The sequence below is a fragment of the Microtus oregoni genome, unplaced genomic scaffold (assembly GCF_018167655.1).
Source record: "Microtus oregoni isolate MIOR12 unplaced genomic scaffold, Mior012 000013F_ref0000133, whole genome shotgun sequence".
Taxonomy (NCBI): Eukaryota; Metazoa; Chordata; class Mammalia; order Rodentia; family Cricetidae; genus Microtus; species Microtus oregoni.
The window spans coordinates 12,786,434-12,807,445 of record NW_024543072.1 but is presented as its reverse complement, the minus strand read 5'-3'; the positions used below and the strand labels follow the sequence as shown (position 1 = coordinate 12,807,445).

Below are 21,012 nucleotides of genomic sequence, written 5' to 3'. Positions count from 1 at the left end.
ACCCTGTGGGTACCAGGGATTGAACTCAGGTCATCAGAATTTGGTGGCACAGACTTTTATCCACTGAACTACCTCACTGGATGAATCATTTTCCTTTTTATTGACATGAATACACCAATAAAATACATATATTATCAGAGTGTATTTAACAAATTATTCAACTATTGCTGCTCATAAGAAACCCACTTTAAACACAATGACAAGGATGTCTTAAAGTCACATAATATGACGACATATCATATGAAATTAATTTTTAAAGGAGAAATGAGAAGTATAAGCTGAGCAGTGGTTGCACATGCCTTTAATCCCAGCACTCGGGAGGCAACAGCAGGCGGATCTCTGAGAGTTCAAGGTCATTCTGGTGTATATGAGTTAGTTCCAGGACAGGCTCCAAAGCTACAGAGAAACCCTGTCTTGAAAAAATAAATAAATAAAGGAGAAGTATCTATGGTGGTAGCAGATAAAGAAAATTACCAGAAAGAAACAAGGATAGTACACAAGCTTAAAAGGATAAATCCACAAGGGAGACCTAATGATCTGATAAGATTATATATGTATACTCAAAAACCAGATCCTCAAACTACATGAAGCAGAAGCTGATAGAGCCAAGGGAAAAGTAATAAGTTCATTAAGAGTGGGTAGGGAGCCAAGAACCCCATCATAGCATTGGATAGAAAGAAGTCAACAGGGTAATTACATTCCCAACAGTTCAGCCAGTAAATGCTGTCTAAACACAGAGGCAGAACACCCACCAGTATCAGGTGAACATATGCTCTCTCAAGTGCTTATTGAATATTCATCAAATAGGCCATGTCCTGGGCCATTAAAGTAACTCAACAAATTTTGAGGCATTGATAGCACACAGGTTAGGCTCTTACATCATAATAGGATCTGAAAAGGACTCAATACTACAAAGAAGAGATGGAAAACCCCTAGGCATGTGAAAAACTAACATTACACTCCTAAGTAATCCATGCACCAGATAGGAAGTCTCGAAGGAAATCTATAGAATACATAGAATTGAATGCAAATGAAGTAAAGCATATTAAAATGAAAGTTTAAAATTGTTCTGGTGTAGCGAAATACGTAGCACTGACAGCTTTCATTACAAAATGCCATCAATCTCAAATAATTGAAGACTCTACCTCAAGAATTCAGGAAAAGGGAAAACATAATGGTCAAAAAATAAAAAGTAATAACTAAAAAAGAAGTGAGTATTAAAACTTAAATTGGAGAAACAATAAAATAAAAAATAAGACAAAAAGATATATCTTCAAAACGTCATAAAGTGGTGAGATGGCTCAGCAGGTGGAAACGCCTGCTGGGGTTCAGTCCCCAAAGCCCACAGAGTGGAGAGAGGGCTGACCACCACAAATTGTTCACTAACCTCTGCAAGCATGCTTATCACACACATACATACAGTGAATAAATAAAAAAACAAACGGGCGGTGGTGGCGCACGCCTTTAATCCCAGCACTCGGGAGGCAGAGACAGGCGGATCTCTGTGAGTTCGAGGCCAGCCTGGACTACAAGAGCTAGTTCCAGGACAGGAACCAAAAAGCTACGGAGAAACCCTGTCTTGAAAAATCCAAAAAAAAAAAAAAAAAAACAAAACAAAAAACAAACAATTAAACAAGTAAATTAAAGGTGGAAGGTAACTCAAAAAGCACCCCCAAAACTGGTAAATCTTCTGACTAAGTTATTAAAAAATAGAAAACATATAATAACAAGAAGAACACAAAAACATTGCTACATATGCTATACCTACTTAATGATACAAAAAGTTATAAAATTAATAACTGAGAAGAATTATGCAGTGTGTGTGTGTGTGTGTGTGTGTGTGTGTGTGTGTGTGTGTGTATTTTCAACCAAAATTCAACCATCATGAAACTGGACACAAGAATAGTATTTTAATTTAAAAGTTCCTAAAACAGAAAATTCTAGACTCCAATGGCTTCAGTGAAGATGCTTATCAAACATGTACATAATATAAAGAACTCCTACACAGCATTCTCCGTAAGATAGGAGACAAATGAATACTTTAAACCTATTTTATGAATTTAGTACTGAGTGCCCAAAACAGATACAGTACAACGAAGGAAATTTAAGACTGATTATAACTTATGGACTCTGAATAGAAATCCTAGTCTAGTCTATGACATATACAACATGGCAAATGCGACCCAATAATGAACAAAAGCTACAGCAATTGAGACACAGTGATAGGCAGACACTCTGGCATATTAACAGTGGAACAGACTACAAGACCCAAAAGTAAACACACACAAACATACCTAATGATTTATGAGAAAATCCAACCACAATTCAGTGGAGGATGGAGTAGCCTTTTAAACAAATGAAGATGAAGACACTGCTAACAGAACAAAAACCTCTGCTAAAATTTTACAACTAACAATGTAGCTCAAAGTGGGTAACAGTGTTAGCATGGTATAGATAGATAGATAGATAGATAGATAGATAGATAGATAGATAGATAGATAGATGATAGAGATAATTGTATACATACAATGTTAACATATTAAGAAAAGCATAAGAGAAAAGCATCTTTGGATTATAAGGATAGGCAAATAATTCTTAGGGTGCCAAATATGGTAGCATACACCTTTAATCTCAGCACTCAGGAGACAGATGCAGGCAGGATGTCTGAATCTGAGACCAGTCTGGTCTACATAGTGGATTTTAGGACACTCAGGACAAATGGGTAGTGGTGGCACATGTTTTTAATCCCAGAACTCAGGAGGCAGAGGCAGACAGATTTCCCTGAATTCAAGGCCAGGTTGTTTTTCAGAGAAAGTTCCAGAACAGCCAGGGCTACACAGAGAAACTTTGTCTCAATAAATAAATAAATAAATATAAAAAACAACAGAAAAACAAACAAAAAAAGAACATCCAAAAATCCAAAACAAACAAAAATCCTTAGGATGACACTAAAAATATGATCTCTAGTTAAATTTCATCAAAATCCAAATTTCAGTTTCATACAAAGATCCCTAACTGAAAATGCAAAGACAGGTAAAATATTTACAAACCATACAGCCAATAAAAGACTAATATCTGGAATATATAAAGAGCCCTCAAAACTCAATAGTACAAAGTAAGGCATCCACTTAGAAAACAGGCAAATTATTAGACAAATATTGAAGCACATACAAATGGCTGGATATTCTGGTCATCAGGAAAGCAAAAATTAAATCAAGATTACAGTAAGATGTGTCTTCATCATTATAAGCTAAAAAAAAAAGGAAAGGATAGTGGTAACACTAAAGGCCGCTGGGGCTGGGGAGAAGTTATCTGTGTCATAGCGCATCACTGGAGTATGGATGGGCAGTCATGCAGGACAGCTGTTCTCCTAGCACTGAACACAGTTTCCACAGAACACGGCAAGAGCAGCATCCTAGGCATTTATCCTAGACAACCTGCACATTAGCTTCATAACAGCTTCATTCTGAAGAGCTAAACATTACAAAGAATTTAGACAATCCTCTGCCGTTGAAAGGTTAAAGGTTAAACAATCATTGGGCCATTACCTCTCTGAAAAGCACTAAACAATAGAACGATGGAACCATTGATGAAGGAAGCAATGGGATGAATCTCTAGGACATTATGCTGAATGCACAAAAGCTGGTTACAGAATTTTAATTACACTATTGCAAGCTTCAGTTTATGTAACTTTTCAAATTACAAACACTTAGAGATGGAGAACCTAAGTGCAGGCCTGGCTGTCCATTGTTAGAAGTGCACAGAACAGAGGCACATGAAGAAAGATGTGCAATAATAAATAAGCAACGGGAGGGATCATAATGGTAATATTTCTTGAGAAACATTCTGGCTTGATTGCGGTAGGAAACACATCAACTACAAAGAATAAAATTACGTATGAGTGCACACAAACACAAGTGAAACCAGGAGAGTGGAGGTCTGAACCATAACCGTGGGGTGCATTCGTGGTGATGTTCTTCTCCTCTTAGGGAACAACAACAGTGGTTGTAAACTATCACTCATTACGGCCGCATGTGAATCCGTGCTAACCTCAAAACAAAAGTTCAAGTAAAATTATAAAATGGAAGAGAAATTAGGGAATAGCCGTCTCAGCAAATACTAAAGCCTGTTTTACATCCTCAAAGTAGGGTGGCGTGCCTGACACACAAAAGAGAAAGGAGCAGCATCAAAAAACTTTAGCCAACATAATTTATCATGCTACCAGGAAAAAGTAAGAATTACAAGTTTATAATTATATAACCACCTTGATAGACTAAAATTGTCTTTCGTCTTTGGCCAAATGTAACAATCTTAATTTTTGAAACTATGAGAAAATAGGAATCTAAGGGAATATATTTTATCTGAAATAGTGAATGCAAGCAAATTTATATAATAGGTTTAATGTTGAGTTTTTATCCAAAGGATATATGTGCAATTTTTTTAGTGTAAATCAACAAATATAGACTACTAGAAACAAATTTAATACATGAAACCAAGCAAATTTCTATTCACATACAATAAATTAGTAAAAAATGATTGTGAATATTTGCTACATATAATGTACCCGGCAAGCATCAAGATCTAGGAATAAATCAAACAAAAGGTACCTAGGTCTTTGCCATGAAAGCTGCAGCTTCCAGAGAGAAATTAAAGAGGCTGTAACCAGACTGAAGGGTACACTAGAGTCATTAACTTATCAATTGCTCTGCACTGAGAGGTTGTCAGTGCCTCCTACACTGATCGAGAGTCAGTGCAACCTGTCCTGGTGAGGGTTTCTATTGCTGTGATAAAACACCACCACCAAAAAGCAAACGGGGGAGGAACGGGTTTATTTGGCTTACACTTCCAGATCAGTGTCCATCACTGAAGGAAGTCAGGACAGGAACTCGAACAGGGCAGGAACCTGGAGTCAGGAACTGACTCAGACAGCGTGCTTGGTGTGTTACCCGTGACTTGTTCAGCCTGCTTTCTTATGGAACCCAAGACCAGCAGTCAGCCCAAGGGTGGCACTACACATGATTACTGAACTCTCCCCCATCAATCACTAAATAAGAGAACATCCTTCAGGTTTGTCTGCAGCTCAGTCTTAAGGAGGCATTTTATTAATTGAGGTTCCATTCTCCACAAATGACCTTAGTTTGTCAAGTTGATATAAAACTGTCCATCACACATCTCAGTCATGAATCCAGATTTGTTGTGATAAAGGAACATGCTATTTATAATTGTTAATGCAAAACAAAGAACCAAGATTAGCCAACTACATCTTGAAACAGTACTGAAAACTTCCCATGTTCCCCAGTCCTCAGAAACAACCATCTGTCACATGCCATGTGACCCTCCAGTGTCATGTGTCCCCTTCTCCTCTTGGGATCGATGAGAAACATGTTCATAATGTGTCATTTTTATTTTGTTTTTTTTTTGTTTTGTTGGTCTCATTATACCTGAGCAATAATGAAACTTTCCCTTTAAGAACAAACAGAAAGAATGATCCAACACTGCTTATGGTGATGATTATGGCTCTCAAAACCACACTTCACAAAGGAGGTCATTTCCAAGAGCAGAGAGAATCAGATAGTATGCTAACTGGAAAACTAAGGAGAGTAGAAAGTAAAAAGGAGATCAATGGTGGGTGTAGTAACTAGAAACAGACACAAAGAATATTCCTTGGGTGCTGCAGACATTGGGTCTGGTTCTGAGTGTTGGTGACAATGTCGTGTTTGTGTTCTTAAAGTTCACAAGGGTGCACTTAAAAGGTACACACATTTCTATGTGTTTATTTATACTCCTGCTTCCACTAGAAAAACAACTAGGATTCAGTCACAGCTCTACTCGAGACAAAACATTCTAAAACATGCCAGTCTAAAAGGAAATTATTGAGCATTTCCGATGATAGCTTTAAAAATAATAGTAAAACAAATACCAGGAACTGGTCAGTGGGAGAGAGCATAAATCAGTTCATTGGAACACGGTAGAAGTGACTAAACAAACCTAGTGTTATGCCGGAAGGGGATGAAGTATAAGAACCTTTGTGAGGTCTCATGAAGAATTACAGCGTGACTGCAGTGTATAATAGCAGGATGAGAGGGAGCTGTCCCAATATGCAATTTTTAATTGTTTGCAAATACTGTGTAGAGCCTTTTTTTGCCAAGATTTTCTGTGAGGCAGATAGGAATAACAATGAAATGAAATGTAGAAACCAGGGCAGAATGGTTGCAAATAGCATAGCAAGGGCTCCCAAACCACAGCTGCATCAGAGAAGTCATGGGTTAAATCCCCCCGCCCCAACTCTTCTGTGTTCTTTCCAGAGATCTCAAAAAGATCTCAAAAAGAACAAGTTCTCTTCGTCCTCATCAAACTAAATGCAAGCAGAACAAAAAACCCTGGAGAAGAAGAGCACAGAGCCTTGTGCAGTGACGGAAGACACAGTCACACCCAGATTTCCCTGATGGAGAAGCACACACCAGGCAGCATGGAAAAGCATGTCACACTCACCAAGATGACCAAAGGCAGGCAGTAGCCTTCTTCCACGGGCTGCTGTCCTTGGAACTGGCACAGCCAGGCCAAAACTCTAAGGAGACTAAAGACAATGTTCTGAGAATGGCCAAATAGAAAAACGGGAAGACTGGAGCTGTTGGCTGGGCACTGAAGTGAGCAAGCCTGAAGCTTCCTTAGCTCCATGTCTCTTCTAATGTGTGGGGAGGTCTGGAGAGGGCCATTTCCTTACCTACAGACACGCACATCCACTAATGTAAATAAATAAAATAAATTTAACCTAGAATAAGAGAAAATGACTACAAAAATAAATTATCAACAATTGAGGAGATACAAACTTAGAATAGCACAGACTAAGATGGCCATTCAAGTATTTACTGTATATAGGGTGGTGTGTATGTAAATATATATATTTACTGTATATAGGGTGGTGCATATGTAAATATATATATTTAGTGAAACACTATGAATGCTGAGCCATGCCATCACAGTTAACTCCAAACCTGTTCCTAATACATTCTTAAAAAGAAAATCAGGCTATAAAACTCAGTAGAAGAAAATTTGGGTAAATGGAATCATCTGTGCAAATCGGATAAAATTATAAACATGGAAAACTACCAGAGTGAAGAAATCTATTTGACCACATAAAATTGTGTCTGTCATGTACAGATATCCTTTAATCCCAAAGAAAGCAATTTATTGAGACAAATATCTGACACAAATAACTACCAATTCGCTTCTAAAGAGAAGTGATTTTTATGAGTTGACAAGAACATTTCCTTGCCCAATATAAAGGCACAAAGGATTTTAGAGGTAACTTTTAAAATGTGAAAAATAAATGATCAATAATTATATTTTAATCATAAATGCAAATTTAGTAGCATTATCTTTATATTGATATTAAATTAATGCATCACTGAATTTTTAGCATAGAATTAAACACAGATTTCTATATGAATGAATGTGAAAATCACTAAGCTTTTCCATAATCAATTTGAAAATGTGTATGAAGCATATTAAAATAATCATTATCCTTGGTTTTAGTAAATTCCCTTTTAAAACATATAATAAAGGAAAAATATACATATAATGAAAAATCCCATGTATTTTATGTTTGTTACGATATCATTCTATAACAACCTGGTCATAATGCATTAACAGATGTCCTATGGGAAAATTAAATGTATAATACCCTACCAAAAGTTTAGTGATACATTTCCATTTTTAAAAATCATAGTTGTAAGAACATTTGAAGAAATAAAAAAATATTCCCAATGTGCTACTAAATGGGAAAGACAGGGCATTAAAATATGTATGTAATAAACAACAATTTTGTAAACTATACCTATCACTCCCCATATCCCTGTAGAGAGGGAGAGGAGAAAACCCACATACAAATGACACCAAAAATCCAAAGCTCTTTGTTCCTTAGTTTAGAGAATATAGTTGACTTTTATACCCTTCATTTCATTTATCTGTATTTTCAAAGCATTCTACCTTAAATGATCACCCGCTGATGAAATGTTACTTAAAATGAAATACTTAATTGCATCTTTTCCTTGGGTCTTTATTGGGATGAAGCAGTGGCATTTGTTTTGGTTCATTGCTCTGTCAAAAGCAAGTCTCGCACACGGGTTCAGCATGGTTGACATTTTACTTAGGAAATAGGCTGCATGAATGTTAATCTGACAGACTAAAGTTTGCTGCTGCTGTTGTTCTTCACCTCTTCCTTCTTGCTTTCCTTCCTCCTCCTCCCTTCTCCTCCTCCTCTTCTTTTCTCACTGTGCACGGCCTGAAATCTCTAGGAAGCAACTACTAGAGACACTTCACGGTTCCCAGGTTAGACCCTGGAGCCCCAGCTCAGCACACAGCTGCCTCCCTTCTGCTGTGCTCATTTCCAGACCCTGGCGTCACAAGATCAAGGCAGGTCTGCTTTGTCTTCAGAATTGGCTCTTAGGTGCCATTTGAACTTGCCCTTACAACTCGGAACTTCCAAACTCTGAGAATAAGGTATCAATTGTAACACTGTGTGGCAGAGAGGGAGCAAATGCTAATGAGACACTTTGGGCCCAGGAGAACTGGGATCCTATGGCGTGGCAATTGCTGTACGATCAGCAATTATTACTCTGTAAATTATCAGTAGCCACAAGGTCCTTCCAGGGACATCTCATCACGGTGGGACTGTTAGATTCCTGTCTACCTCCAGCTGTCATAAAGAACCAGAGTTGACAAGATAAAAGCAGCAGCATGAAACAGGACAGGAGGATGGAGACCTCCCCTCTCCCTGGGGAGTTGTTGGAATGGGAAGGCTGACCAAGCTGAAGTGAAGGAATTGAAGCTAGTGGGCCCAGGCCAGCAGGAAGGGATGGCAATGCCCTATGTGCTGGCCTAAGGGAGAAGGGGCACTGGAATGGAAGAACTAGGAGGGACAGAATCACAAAACTGTAGTGCCTCGTGTTCAACACCCCCCTTTCTCCTCCTTCCTCTCCCTCTTACCCTCTCTTCCTTCCTCCATCCTCCTCCCTCCTCTCCCTCCCCTCTTGTCCCTCTACCTTCCAGGCACTTGCATGGTCACAGATATTGTTAAGATTTTCTAGTTTGTGGGCCTCAATTTTCAAAAGGGAAAAGGTCTACATCAAACCGCAGAGCTGTGAAGGACAGAGAGGAGTTGCTGCAAAACAAAGTACAGATCTCCCTACCCAAGTTCCTTGCCTGCTGCGACCGTAGTATGTGTCCTCTACAGTTATCTGATATATCAGGTCCCAGGAAGAGCTTGCTTGACCAGACCTGCGAGGCCAGAGGAAAAGTTTAAATGCCACTGAGCTGAACACTTTCTCTGCCTCTCCTGGTTCTCATTCAATTCTCTCCTCAAGTTGTCTAAAGCGACCCCCAGGGTCTCCTCAATCCTAGTGTATAGGTCTGAAAGCAAACCCCACAGGCTGCGTGGATGCTCCTCCTTCTTCCCTACCCTTCTCGCAAACGAATTTACTACTCTCTACTGAGCCAGTGAATCAAGAGGATGCCACCCAGGGAAATGAAGTTCCAAGCACCTGTAGGCAGTGGGCTCGTTTCCCGGAGTCCTGCTGCACATGGGATCCTGTGTTAATAGAAGGAACCAAGGCCCCACTCCAGTGCCAGCAGGGAAGAGAATGGCAGGCATTCTCAGTGATTGGGTAATGGGAGATGGTCCTCCGGGCTTCAGCTGGTGTCACAATCCAGGAACACCATGCTTGGGGCAAAGGGCAGGATCTAATATCCATGTTTACCAATACAGCCCCCAGTAGAAAATCGCATTTAAAAGTGAAGTTTTTAGGCCTCAATTCGCACCTGGGTCTTTTTGAAATCGTGGAAATTTGTTCCTGGGCATGTAAGAAGAACTGGGCACAAGCCTGGCACACTGAATTTAGTAATCCCAGCTACACCTGGAAGGGCTAGGCTACCTATCTCTGGCCTTGCTTTTGGCACTCAGTGTAATGAAATGTTGTAGCCCAGAAAACTACGCAGCAGAGCTGGGAGCTGCATCTGTTTGTTCTGCACTCAAAGAAGCATGACCGCACGTGGCTAAGGCTGAGGAACCAACCAAAGGGAACATTCTCCCCAATAAGAGCCAGGCAGGATAATTACTCTAATGGTGCCTCACAAGCAAAGAATCCTGAGGATGAGGATTATTACCAGAAATTCTGTTTGAGGAAGACCCTGTAAGGAAAAGGGGCTACTGAAACTCAGGAGAGGTGGGACAAGGAAGACCCAATGGCTTTGGCATCAATAAGGACCCATACTTAGAATGTACTCTTGTATTCAGTACATATTCAATGGTTTCTGTTACACTCCCTCCTGTTCTCGGCCAAGCGATTTCCATATATTCCCATCCCGGGAAATTTTGCCACACTGGCCTCTAATGTATTTGTCCCTGTTCATGTCATAACCTAAGGACATTTATACAGACAAGCTTATTGTCCTTCGGATATTTCTGCTTGTTTGGCAAGAAGTATCACAGCAAGAGAAAATGTGTGGACTCTTAAGAGTTCTGAGGCCTGAAAAAGCAAGTCACCAACTGAATAGACAGTGGAAACCAGCCAAACAAACCAACCAGTTCTTCTGCAATGGGAAGAGACCTCCTTGCAAACACTGCCCCCTTAGCAGACACGGGCCAATCCCAGCGACAGAAGATTAACACCTGTCTGTAATTCACAGCAGGTTGGCGGTGAACTACCTCATAGACTTTTGATTTGGCCATTCAGCATTCCCTCAACAAGAACACTTTTCCCAGTTTAGATAATTTAATCAGTATCTGTCCAGTAGCCTGCGGGGAAAAGCCACCGCCTACTCCTTCCTATACAGGGGCTGAGTAATGCAGCCTCCCTATGCCACTCAATCTAAAGCGGCTAGGTGACTCACCCTCTCAGAGAGGTCTCTCTAAGGTATTTAGTTTCAGAAAAAATTTCTCTATGTTCCCTCACTTAGATGATTCCTCACAGTTTCAATCTTCAGAAAGCTCTTGGTTTTTATTAGCCTTTGTTGCATTTCAATTCAAATATATGTGGCACGCATCATCTTGGCAGGAACGCACACACTTCACCCAGCAAGCAGCAGCTAGCCAACTTTCTAGCTGGCTCTCCTGGTGATCATGTGTAGTAAGGGGCCAAAGAAAACTACCATCTATGGGGTTCCTCAAAAGACAAGTCTTTACATTGTCACTGATGGCTCAGAACATCCCCAAACTACTCTCAAGTCTTACACCCACTCCCAGTTATTTTGACCCTCTATCAATATTTTTTATCACATTCCTAAGGCACCCTGGCTTCCCATTATTTTCTACCGGGGCACTGAAGCCCTACTCTTCCTTCCAAGGCTGCAGTATGCCCCTGACACCTACTCCCAATATGTTCTCCTTGCTTCATCCTAAAGCCCATCCCATTGCTCTTGTATACATTCTGGGTCATAACAGCAAATGCTTGTTATAGTAAATCCTATTCCTTGCCTCCCACATAGCTTCTCGTTCCTGATGATGAGCTGCTCGGCAGACAGATAACAACTGGGATATGCAGTTATTAAGGACAGGCTTTAAAATGACAAAAGAATACATTTTAAAATAAATCCCACTTGAAAATCAGCTTCCCTCCCAACTCAATTACATCTAGACCTCCTGCTCCGAAGCTCCTATAACCGGGAGATTCCAGTTCCCACTGGCTACAGGATGTTGCCTTAGCAACACAGAAGGCCCAGACACCTGAAATGGGGAGTGAAGCACACCATGCTCCCCCTCATTCAAGGACTCAGAGTGGCTGGTAGGGTACAAACAGGGGGCTCATGGGACTTAAGCAGTCTAAGAAGAAGCAGAAGACCCATTGTCAACATTTCACAGGCTGTGGGAGCCTTGCAATTGGAGCTGAACTAAAAGAATGGAGTGAGAGATAATGAAGGAACAAGCAGACAAGACTCTAGAGTTCCTAACTCAGAAGGATGGCACATACTCGTAGCACTCAAGGATGGCATGTACCTATACCCTGAGCTGATGTCAATAGCGGTTTCGGGAGACCATCATACTCCTCAATCACATCAGAGTGGCTGAGTGAGGTCCCCTCTCCTTCTCGCCTCTGAACAGATGAAAATCTAAACCAAAAGCAATTTTTCTTATAGTCTTGCTTAGACCAGTACCAACTATTCACCTCTAGCCCTCAACCAAGTGTCACAGGTTTGGACAATTCCTCAGAGATACCATAAGCGAGCCTCAGCCTCCTTGACATTGGCAATCACACTTCAATTCTATTGGGTGTGGCAGCATAGTCATTAACCTTCTTGGTGGCACCACAAACTGTTAGCTTCTAAGATGCCATCAATCTACGTATTGGCCATCCCTAGACTTGATATGACCAACTTATAACTCCATCTTCCAATGCAGGATGGCTAAGAGGCCCTATTCTGCTCATTATACTGGGACTCCAGGACACAGTGGCCTTTTCCCGGAGAATCAGCTCTCCCATGGTGCTGTCACTGCCCATTTCCTGTGCTGCAGATCTCATTTCTCCACTATTCCACAGTTCACCCCTCTTCACCGATCCTTTAGAAAGGAGATCAAAGTTCTCTACCCAGGTAGTGGTGCATCATTATCTTCTAAACTTTGTCTACCTCTGCATTGTCCCTAACTTGTCTACAAGTCTCTCTGATAAGAGCTTATGCATCACCTGCTAAGGCTTCATTTTTGACAAGGATGGCCATTATTTCTGAAGCACTATCACTGGTGGAGACATCCCCCACACACACACATAAAGTATATGGCAAAGGTTAGGTGTAATTACAAGAGCCTGTTCCACGAGTAGACCAATCAATGAATGCTTTCATTCTTTCCCAAGAGGACTGAGTTCCTACACATGAACACTAGCCTCTCTGGCCCCAACAAGCACATGGTCCTCCTGCAAAGAACATTTCTGGAAAAGCTTACAGGCAGCTGAGTAGACCAGGCACCGGGTATCAGGTTCTGCCCTTCCTTCCTACCCATTATAAGCTCCCACTCGGCTCATCCAGATGCTGTCTGAGGGCTGTCTATTGAATACTCTTCCAAGCCCTCCACTGTTATAACGACGACATCTTAGCTGTCTATCAGTGCCACTGGAAATATGCTTCTAAACTGTCAGGGATGCATCAAATGAAAAAGCCAAGCCATATCTTGAGTCATCCTCCACTCTTGGCTCTCATTTCCCTCTTCATCGAACTCTAGGTGGTTTTGTGTCAACCCTGAGTCTGGCAGACACCCTGGCTCTACCTTCTGGCCCAGCCTCAGCCACAATTCACATTTGTCTCAGAAGCTAGGCTACTTCTCAAGTCTGAGGAAACCTGCGGTCCCCCTTAGCATCTAGGCAGCTCCCCACTAATCCATGGATCTGGAAATAGTTCCCAGGAACCCCTGCTGGACTCAGGTCTGTGATATTAGCACTTCCTGCCTGAATCTTCTCTGCCTCCCCCTGGAAATTTCTCAGGATCATCAGCATTAATAGTAGTATCAAGAAGAGAAGCAGGGAAGGGCTTCCCCTGGCAGGCATCCCTTGCTGGGAATGGGAGGAACCAACTAGAGCTGTTGTTGTCCTCAGAGACACGGAGGCGAGAAGACTAAGATGTGAGGACCTTGGGGCTTACCTTGCGCATGTCTTTACCAAAGGTCTCACTATAGGTTGTGCCAAGGATTTCAAACTGGACATAGGGATTCGAGCTGTCTTCCCGAAACTCCATAACTCCTGTGAGGCCAGTGATGTGTCCCTGCAGAGGAGGAGGAAAAGTTTGGTGTGGTAGAGAATGGAGTGACCAAGAAGGGAGCAGATATGAGTGGCCATAGCAAGGACAGAGCCATTAACAATCCTAGGACATCAAAGCAAGATAAATGTCTTAATCTTACAGAAGAAACCCCAAAGGCTTTTACCTGCCATTACTACAGTCAGTGTGTTTACAGCTATTGCTATGTGCCAGCGCTGTGCTACTCTTGAAATTTAAATGTGATTGTATTTGTCTCTCTACAGTACAGTGGAAGGAGCATTAGTGTGAGACTAAGCAAGTCATGACGCTCTCCCTTTTGCTTTTCAGTGTTGGGTGCCGACCTTACCCAGTCTTCTTGCCTGTGGCTTCAGGGAACATGGAGAACACGATAAAGTGCACTGGTCCAGGAGAGGCCTTGCTCTCTCTGAGCTGCAGTAAACTTAAAGCGCCACTGGGACATGTCCATTGCAACTGAAACCATGCACAATCTGTTGTGGCTAAGGCTTCTGGCATTGTAGATTCCCCTAAAAGCCCATCTGGAGCCCCTAAAAGCCCATTACTCTAACAGTTGTCCTGTGGGTTACCCCAATTCACTTTGAACCTCTTCTCTGATACACTGCCACTCTCCATCACATAAGACACACTACATGTGCAGAATGCATAGACACATGGGCACGGATGGATGCACAGTCCCACATACATCTGCATGCTGGGGTCCTGGATAAGCAACATATGGCCATACCACCAAGATGAGCTTTTTCTGAAAAGTGACAGCTTGCATGAAAGAGTGTTGGGCAGAAATAGGATGGGCAACTATGACTTCACTTACTTGTGACTTTGGGCAAGTCATTTACCTTCTGAAGCCACATCTCTTGAAAGCATAGAGACATTTGAAGAACATGTCCCTGGACCACAATTTATCAGCTTTCAAAAAGGCATAGGAAGAGTGACAAAAAGAGAAGCCAATGAAGAGGATTCAGGCAATCTCTCTCACACACACATACAAAGACACACTACAAAATAATTTCATACCAACTTAGACAGGACACATCAAGGGACTTGTCTCTAGCCTTGTACAAGTTTACAAAGCAGTGCCCTTGACACATACCTTTTTAATCGTGTCTAACATGGATCTCCCTCCATTCCATGGCTTGGTAGACTTTCTTATGCAGTTAAGGCTTGCCATACTGTGCCATTTCCGGTCCTCCAACTTCCTGTGGAAGGCGTTGGCCAGCATCAGAACACTGTCATACAGGTAGAGATTGGAGATCTGTAAAGAGAAAGAGAGTGAAACTCTTTCTTCTGATGCATTTCTAAAGAATGAGTTGAGGAGCAAAAGCCTGGGTGGTGTGGAAAGCAACAGTATCTTCTCCAGTGCTGTGAGCTTTGTGTACAAAGAACCCCTGACTCCATGATATTTTTCTTTCTTTCTTTCTTTCTTTCTTTCTTTCTTTTCTTTCTTCTTTCCTTCCTTCTTTCCTCCCTCCCTCCCTCCCTTTATTTTATTTTAGCAGCACAACCAAAGAAATGGTTACATTAGGCTAAGAAAATACCTAATCTCTCTCAGGAATAGAGGTAGGGGTACATCCACATAGCAACAAGGAAAAAGAATGTGATCCGCATCATGATTTAGGTTTGCAAGCAGGTACATCACCTGTTCAGATAACAGGACACAAAGCAGTATAAGATAAAGATGAATGTGCTAAGTGATTGCCTAATATACCTAAAAGCATACAAGTATAGAGGATCAAAGCCTCCACTGTTGATGGAGCTGCAGGCTGAATCTTGGCACCCAGCCGCCCACACGGCTAGCTTTATCCGAAATAATTACACAGAAACTGTATTCTTTTAAACACTGCTTGGCCCATTAGTTTTAACCTCTTATTGGCTAGCTCTTACATATTGATCTAACCCATTTTAAATATTCTGTGTAGCACCTCAAGGTGGCTTACCAGGAAAGATCTTAACCTGCGTCTGTCTGCAGTGGGAGAATCATGGAGACTGACTGACTCGGCTTCTTTCTCCCAGCATTCTGTTCAGTCTTCTCCGCCTACCTAATTTTTCTGTCCTATCAAAGGGCCAAGGCAGTCTCTTTATTTAACCAATGAAATTAACACAAAACAGAAGACTCTCCCCCATCACTCCACAGAGGTCTTAAAGGCCATTAAACTTTTCTGTTAAGGACTAGATAGTAAAAACCAGGCTTTGGAGGTCCTACAGTCTCGTCTGACCACTGCTCAACACTGCTGTTAAAGCCTGAAAGAATCAAGAGGTGACTCATAAGCACATGGCTCCAAATAAACAATGTGCTAGATTCAGCCCGAGGGCCATGGTTGGCTGACTTCTCCATCCAATCTGACAGTGCTAACAATATGATCGGAAAGGATCAAGAGGAGGCCACGATGCAGCCATGCAGAGCCACTTAGTATAAACTAAGGAGGAGCAGGAAGGAGGAGCTGGAGAGACGGATGGCACTGATGGAGCTATGCACAGAAAGCTGGTGATTGAGCCTGGACATAGGCAAGACCACCCCAGCCACTGATAGATCCAAAGTGACGAGGGGCCTGGATGATGGTACAGAAGTGAGGAAGTGGCAGAGATTCCTATGACTGATGGGCCATGCTATCCTGGATGCATCCAGGATTTGTCAATTAGATTGGCCAATGTCATTGAAACTGACCCATAGATGAAACAGCTCTAGCACAGAGCTTGTGAGAGTTATGAGCGTGGGGAGCTGAGGAAGCCCTGAGTGGATGTAAAGAAAACAATAATAATAACAAAGAAACAGATAAAGCCCGAAATAAATCTGTATTGTCAGCACAGGCATAGCCATGTCTAGGACAAATGCATCAGACCTGTGGGAAGCTGCCAAAGCTCTCCCCAAACAGGCCAGGCTTAGAATTGACCAAGCTTTCCTCTGGTTCAGGTGCAAATGTGGTACTGTATACAAGAACAAGTGTTCACAAACTATGGACCAGTGTGTTTAAAACTAACAACTGAAGCTTCTTCCCCCCAGTGTTCAGAGTACCGTGCTTGCAGAGACCTCATCCTCTGACTAGCTAACATCATAAATGCTGTACATAATAAACGCACGGGGGTTCTAGGTTGTTGTTGTAGGTGGTACCACTCCATCAGAGCCCCTGACCCCAGCTTTTCTGTATGTGTGTCTGCCCTTTCTTCATTCCCTCCTCATCCCAGGCAGGTTTCCATGAACATGGCAAATGAGAAACTGAAATACTGCTGTAAAGAGTAGCATTGATGTGACAGAGCCAGCCTCTTCATCAATCCAAAGATGGTAGAGGTTTGGCTCACCCCCTGGCTTTGGATGAGCTGGAAGACTGGGTACCATAGTCTAAGGAAACCTGAAGGGGCCCGTCCATATGGAGGAGGGAAGCCTTATTCTCAAGGAATTCTCCTCATGATACTTCATCCTCCAAGAAGACATCAAAGCACAAAAGAGAAGAGAAAAGGTAAAGAGATGTGAGTGTCTGTGGGGGGGGGGGAGAACATATACTCCTAGACAGGTTTGGTGTCCTTTATTGATATCTTGCATAATCAGTCAGACAAACTTGGTCAAAGGGACCAGTCTTTGCACCCCTAAGTAATAAGAAGCCTGTTAAAAATATTTCAGAAGAACATCACCGGCTATGAATGGAGAGAACTAGGATGCAACGTTGACCTCACAGGACTCCTGAGAACAAACAGGCTCCTTGTACTACAAGAAGAGCCCCTGCTACTTCTACCTCATCATTCACCCTTCCCTAACTACCCCAGGACCTCATGTATTATTCTCTGTCATTAATCCTAACATGAAGTCACAGAAGCAGATTCCTAGATAAAAACTGGAGCAGGATCCAGCCCTCACAACTGAAGCTGAAGTCAGAAGTAGACCAAAGGAAAGAGATGTAGAACATCAAAAATGTCTGCTGTATTAGGCCTGTACAAGCTCAAACTAGCTAGCTTATCCTCTATAACACGTCTAGGCTGAGCTGATCACCTCCTCTATGCCAGCCAATAATCAGAGTTTGGGTCTGTCTGCCACTGAGCTGTGTCCTTGCTGTGATTTCCATGGATTTCATGACATAGGAGTGAAAACTGGATGGATACTAGAGAAATGACCAGAATGTCCTGCTACCATAGCAGAGGTCCCAGCCTGAAGGGAAGCTACATGCCAAGGTCATGGCTGTTACTCTTCAGATGGCTGAAGCACACAAATTTGACATCAAACACTCCCACCACTGGGAACTTGTCCTTGTCCCATGGCAAAAGTGATAACAAGACTATGTCCCCAGGATTTCAAGCTTAGAGAAATGCTTTATCAATGAACAAGACTAGCTTCCTAACCCTGCCAGCAAAACAGCCCTCAGGAGTACCTACCTCTTCAGGGTTGTACTGATGTTTCTTCTCCACCTCTAGAATACAATCTTGTAAAGGAGATGTTCTTACAAGGGAATATGAGTCACCTATGAACTGGTATGGAGTTTGGGGGTTTTGTCATGTTATTTTGTTTTTGTTTTTCTTCTAAAATGCTTTAACTAAAAGATGAGAGTCCTTGATGGTATGAAGATCTCTTCAGACATTCATGGACCACACATGTGGACTCACTCCCACATCAGAGAGAAGTCTACAGTGCTACTTCAGCTTGGGCCTGGTTGACACTCAGTAAACCCTCCTGTCCCTCAGCGCTTATAATCACAATAGATCAAGGCACTCAAAAAATGTGGGAATGCCAAGAGGTCTGAAATGAAGAGGAAAGGCAGAACAGGAATCAGAAAGGCAAAAAATAAGGGCCTTTAGTTCTCCCACTATTGTACCTGCTTGGGAGAGTGAACGGAGTCTAGTTTAAAGGAGCAGGTTAGAGAAATGTTCTTTTCCAGGTATCGATAGACCTCCCCCTTCCACAGCCTTCTATATGTTGTCAGTTCACGGACATGTTGACCTGACTAAACTCCAAGCTCTCTGAGTGCTTATCTTTGGAACATGTCACAAATAAGGACACAAGTTTGGTGGTTATTCAATGTTTGATTGGTAAATGCCCTGTGGATACACTCACACATAGATGGAAAGATGCTAGACAGACAGACAGATAGGAATGGATGGAAAAATAGATGGATGAGAGGGTGGATGGGTGGGTAGATGAATGAGTTGGTAGATAAATACTAGGTGGGAGGATGATGAAAAATAAATGAATTAATGAGTAGATGGATGAAGTGATGGACAGTTGAAATTGATGGATGGATGATAGATGATAGGGATGGATTGATGGATGAATGGGTGGATGGGTGGATGAATGGATGGGTAGATGGCCATATGATATAGGAGGGAGGTTGGGAGTGGGAGGATATATTGGCTAGCAGATGAATTGATGGGTTTTTGTTATTAAGATTGCACACACTAATGCTTCATCTATATTCTTTAAATATAAAGCATTAGGAGAAAAAGATGTGCTGCTTCCAACTTTGGGAGGAAACTTCCTTCATTTGTTTCTCATTAAGAACCTACTAAAATAACCTATTGATCACATCCCTTACTGCTCTCCGTGCCTACTTTACTCACATACCTTCTCCTGTGCAGAAGTCTCAGGACTCTAGCCAGCCTTGGGCAGAAACTCATATTCCAACATTGGTCTGTGTATTTACCATCTATTTTCCAACCTCGACATACACATTTCTTTGATCTACTTTATCAGAATTCAGTGGGGGGTTCATGTTAGGATACAGAGAGCTGGAAGGCCCTGCCCTCACAGAGAAGCAGTTTCTATGCAAAAGGAGCCAGAGAAGATGGTAGAAAGGTAGACTATGCTCAGAGTGCTCTTCAGATGCTGGGAAGTAAAGAGGAGGTTTCCCTCAAGGCAGGTTACCAGTGCCACTCAAGCCTAGGAGAACTTGGAAGGAGAGAGACTTCCAGTTACACATATACTCACCCATAGGAAATGAAGGGCCGACAGCAGCTCAGGCTAGTGCTACAGTCCACAAAACAGAGAGGGGGAGCATGGCTTGAAGGAGTCCATGTCTCCCTCCATTCCTCCTTTCAGAAGCGGGGCACTACACAGATTTCCTCAGCCAAGGGAAAACAAGCAAAGCATATACTGTACTAGACAAATCCTCAAAGCCATGCTTGAGTGGGTTCGGAGAAATGACTGGTCTAGGGACACTCACTGTAGCACAAAGTGACAGGAACCAGTAAATCATTTCAGAGGAGGGTAAATTTGAGATTCACAGAGGTCACAGATCATAGCCTCAGACATTACAGAGACAGGGTGGCCAAAAAAAAAATCTAGAACCAAGTCAGAGTAGCCGTATGGGTGCATTTGGAATGGGGAAAAGATGGACTCAGACAAAAGTTCAAGGTCTTTGGGGAACCTGGTGCTCTGTTCTAAATGGGCAGGAAGCTTCCGGGGATGAGCTGTGTTTGTTTAGCCACTCAATGGATACATGCCATGTTCATCGTCCAATTGCTGTTGTGCATTGCAGCTCTCAGGCTGCTGAATGGACAATTCGAAGGGTTCCTCTGGCTGACAGAATCATCAACAGATTTGGATGCTTGTTAACCTGGGTCAGACCTGTTCACCGCCTGACCCTCCCTGCTTGTGTCTACAGCACTGCATGAATGAGTGCAGTTAACACTCAATAAATGTTCACAGAATCAAATCTTTCCTCATACTCACTCGCTGAGTGACATCCAACACACAATTTAACACTCATAGATCTGTCTCAATGACAACAAAGTTCAATGTGATCTGTGTAAGACTCAGCCAGCCATGATAAGCTTAATAGAAACAGACCACCCAAAGGAAGTTCCTAACTTCCAACCATTATCACCTGCCAGTGTAGGACTCAGCCATAGATAGGTTTAATGGAGGCCTGAGTCTCAGTAGTTTACCCTGAAGCCATTACCTGGTTGCAGGAAGAACCACAAACTGGCATTACCTGAGCACCACCCAAGAATAGATCATCCAAATGAAATGCCTAATGTTCCAACCATTGTAGATAGGATCACCTGCCAGCACACAGTCACCAGGACACCCCTAGACAAATGTCAGCCAACCTTAGAAATCCCTCACCCCCACCTTTACTACTATAAAAACCCAGCTTTCACTGAGCTCAGGGCTCTTCAATTATTCCAACGCATTGGACACATGGAAAGACCGAGTTTGCAAGCTTGTATAAAATAAAGGCTTTTTGCTTTTACATACAGGACTCGGTCTCCTTGTTGGTTTTGTGGATCTGGGCATAACAATCTGGACCCATGGAAAAGTGCAATGTGACATCC

At 42.2% G+C, this 21,012-nt stretch overlaps 1 protein-coding gene across 2 annotated transcripts in view; it reads right to left on the bottom strand.

The window, feature by feature from the left end:
- The window catches only part of Grid1 (glutamate ionotropic receptor delta type subunit 1), a 748,494-nt gene that overhangs the window by 232,048 nt on the left and 495,434 nt on the right, over positions 1-21,012 (bottom strand). For both annotated transcript variants that reach the window (XM_041662801.1, XM_041662802.1), the window contains exons 7-8: positions 14,849-15,010; positions 13,627-13,746 (exon numbers count right to left, since the gene is read on the bottom strand). In XM_041662801.1, coding sequence (XP_041518735.1) covers positions 13,627-13,746; positions 14,849-15,010 — 282 coding nt within the window. The remainder of the gene's footprint in view (positions 1-13,626; positions 13,747-14,848; positions 15,011-21,012) is intronic.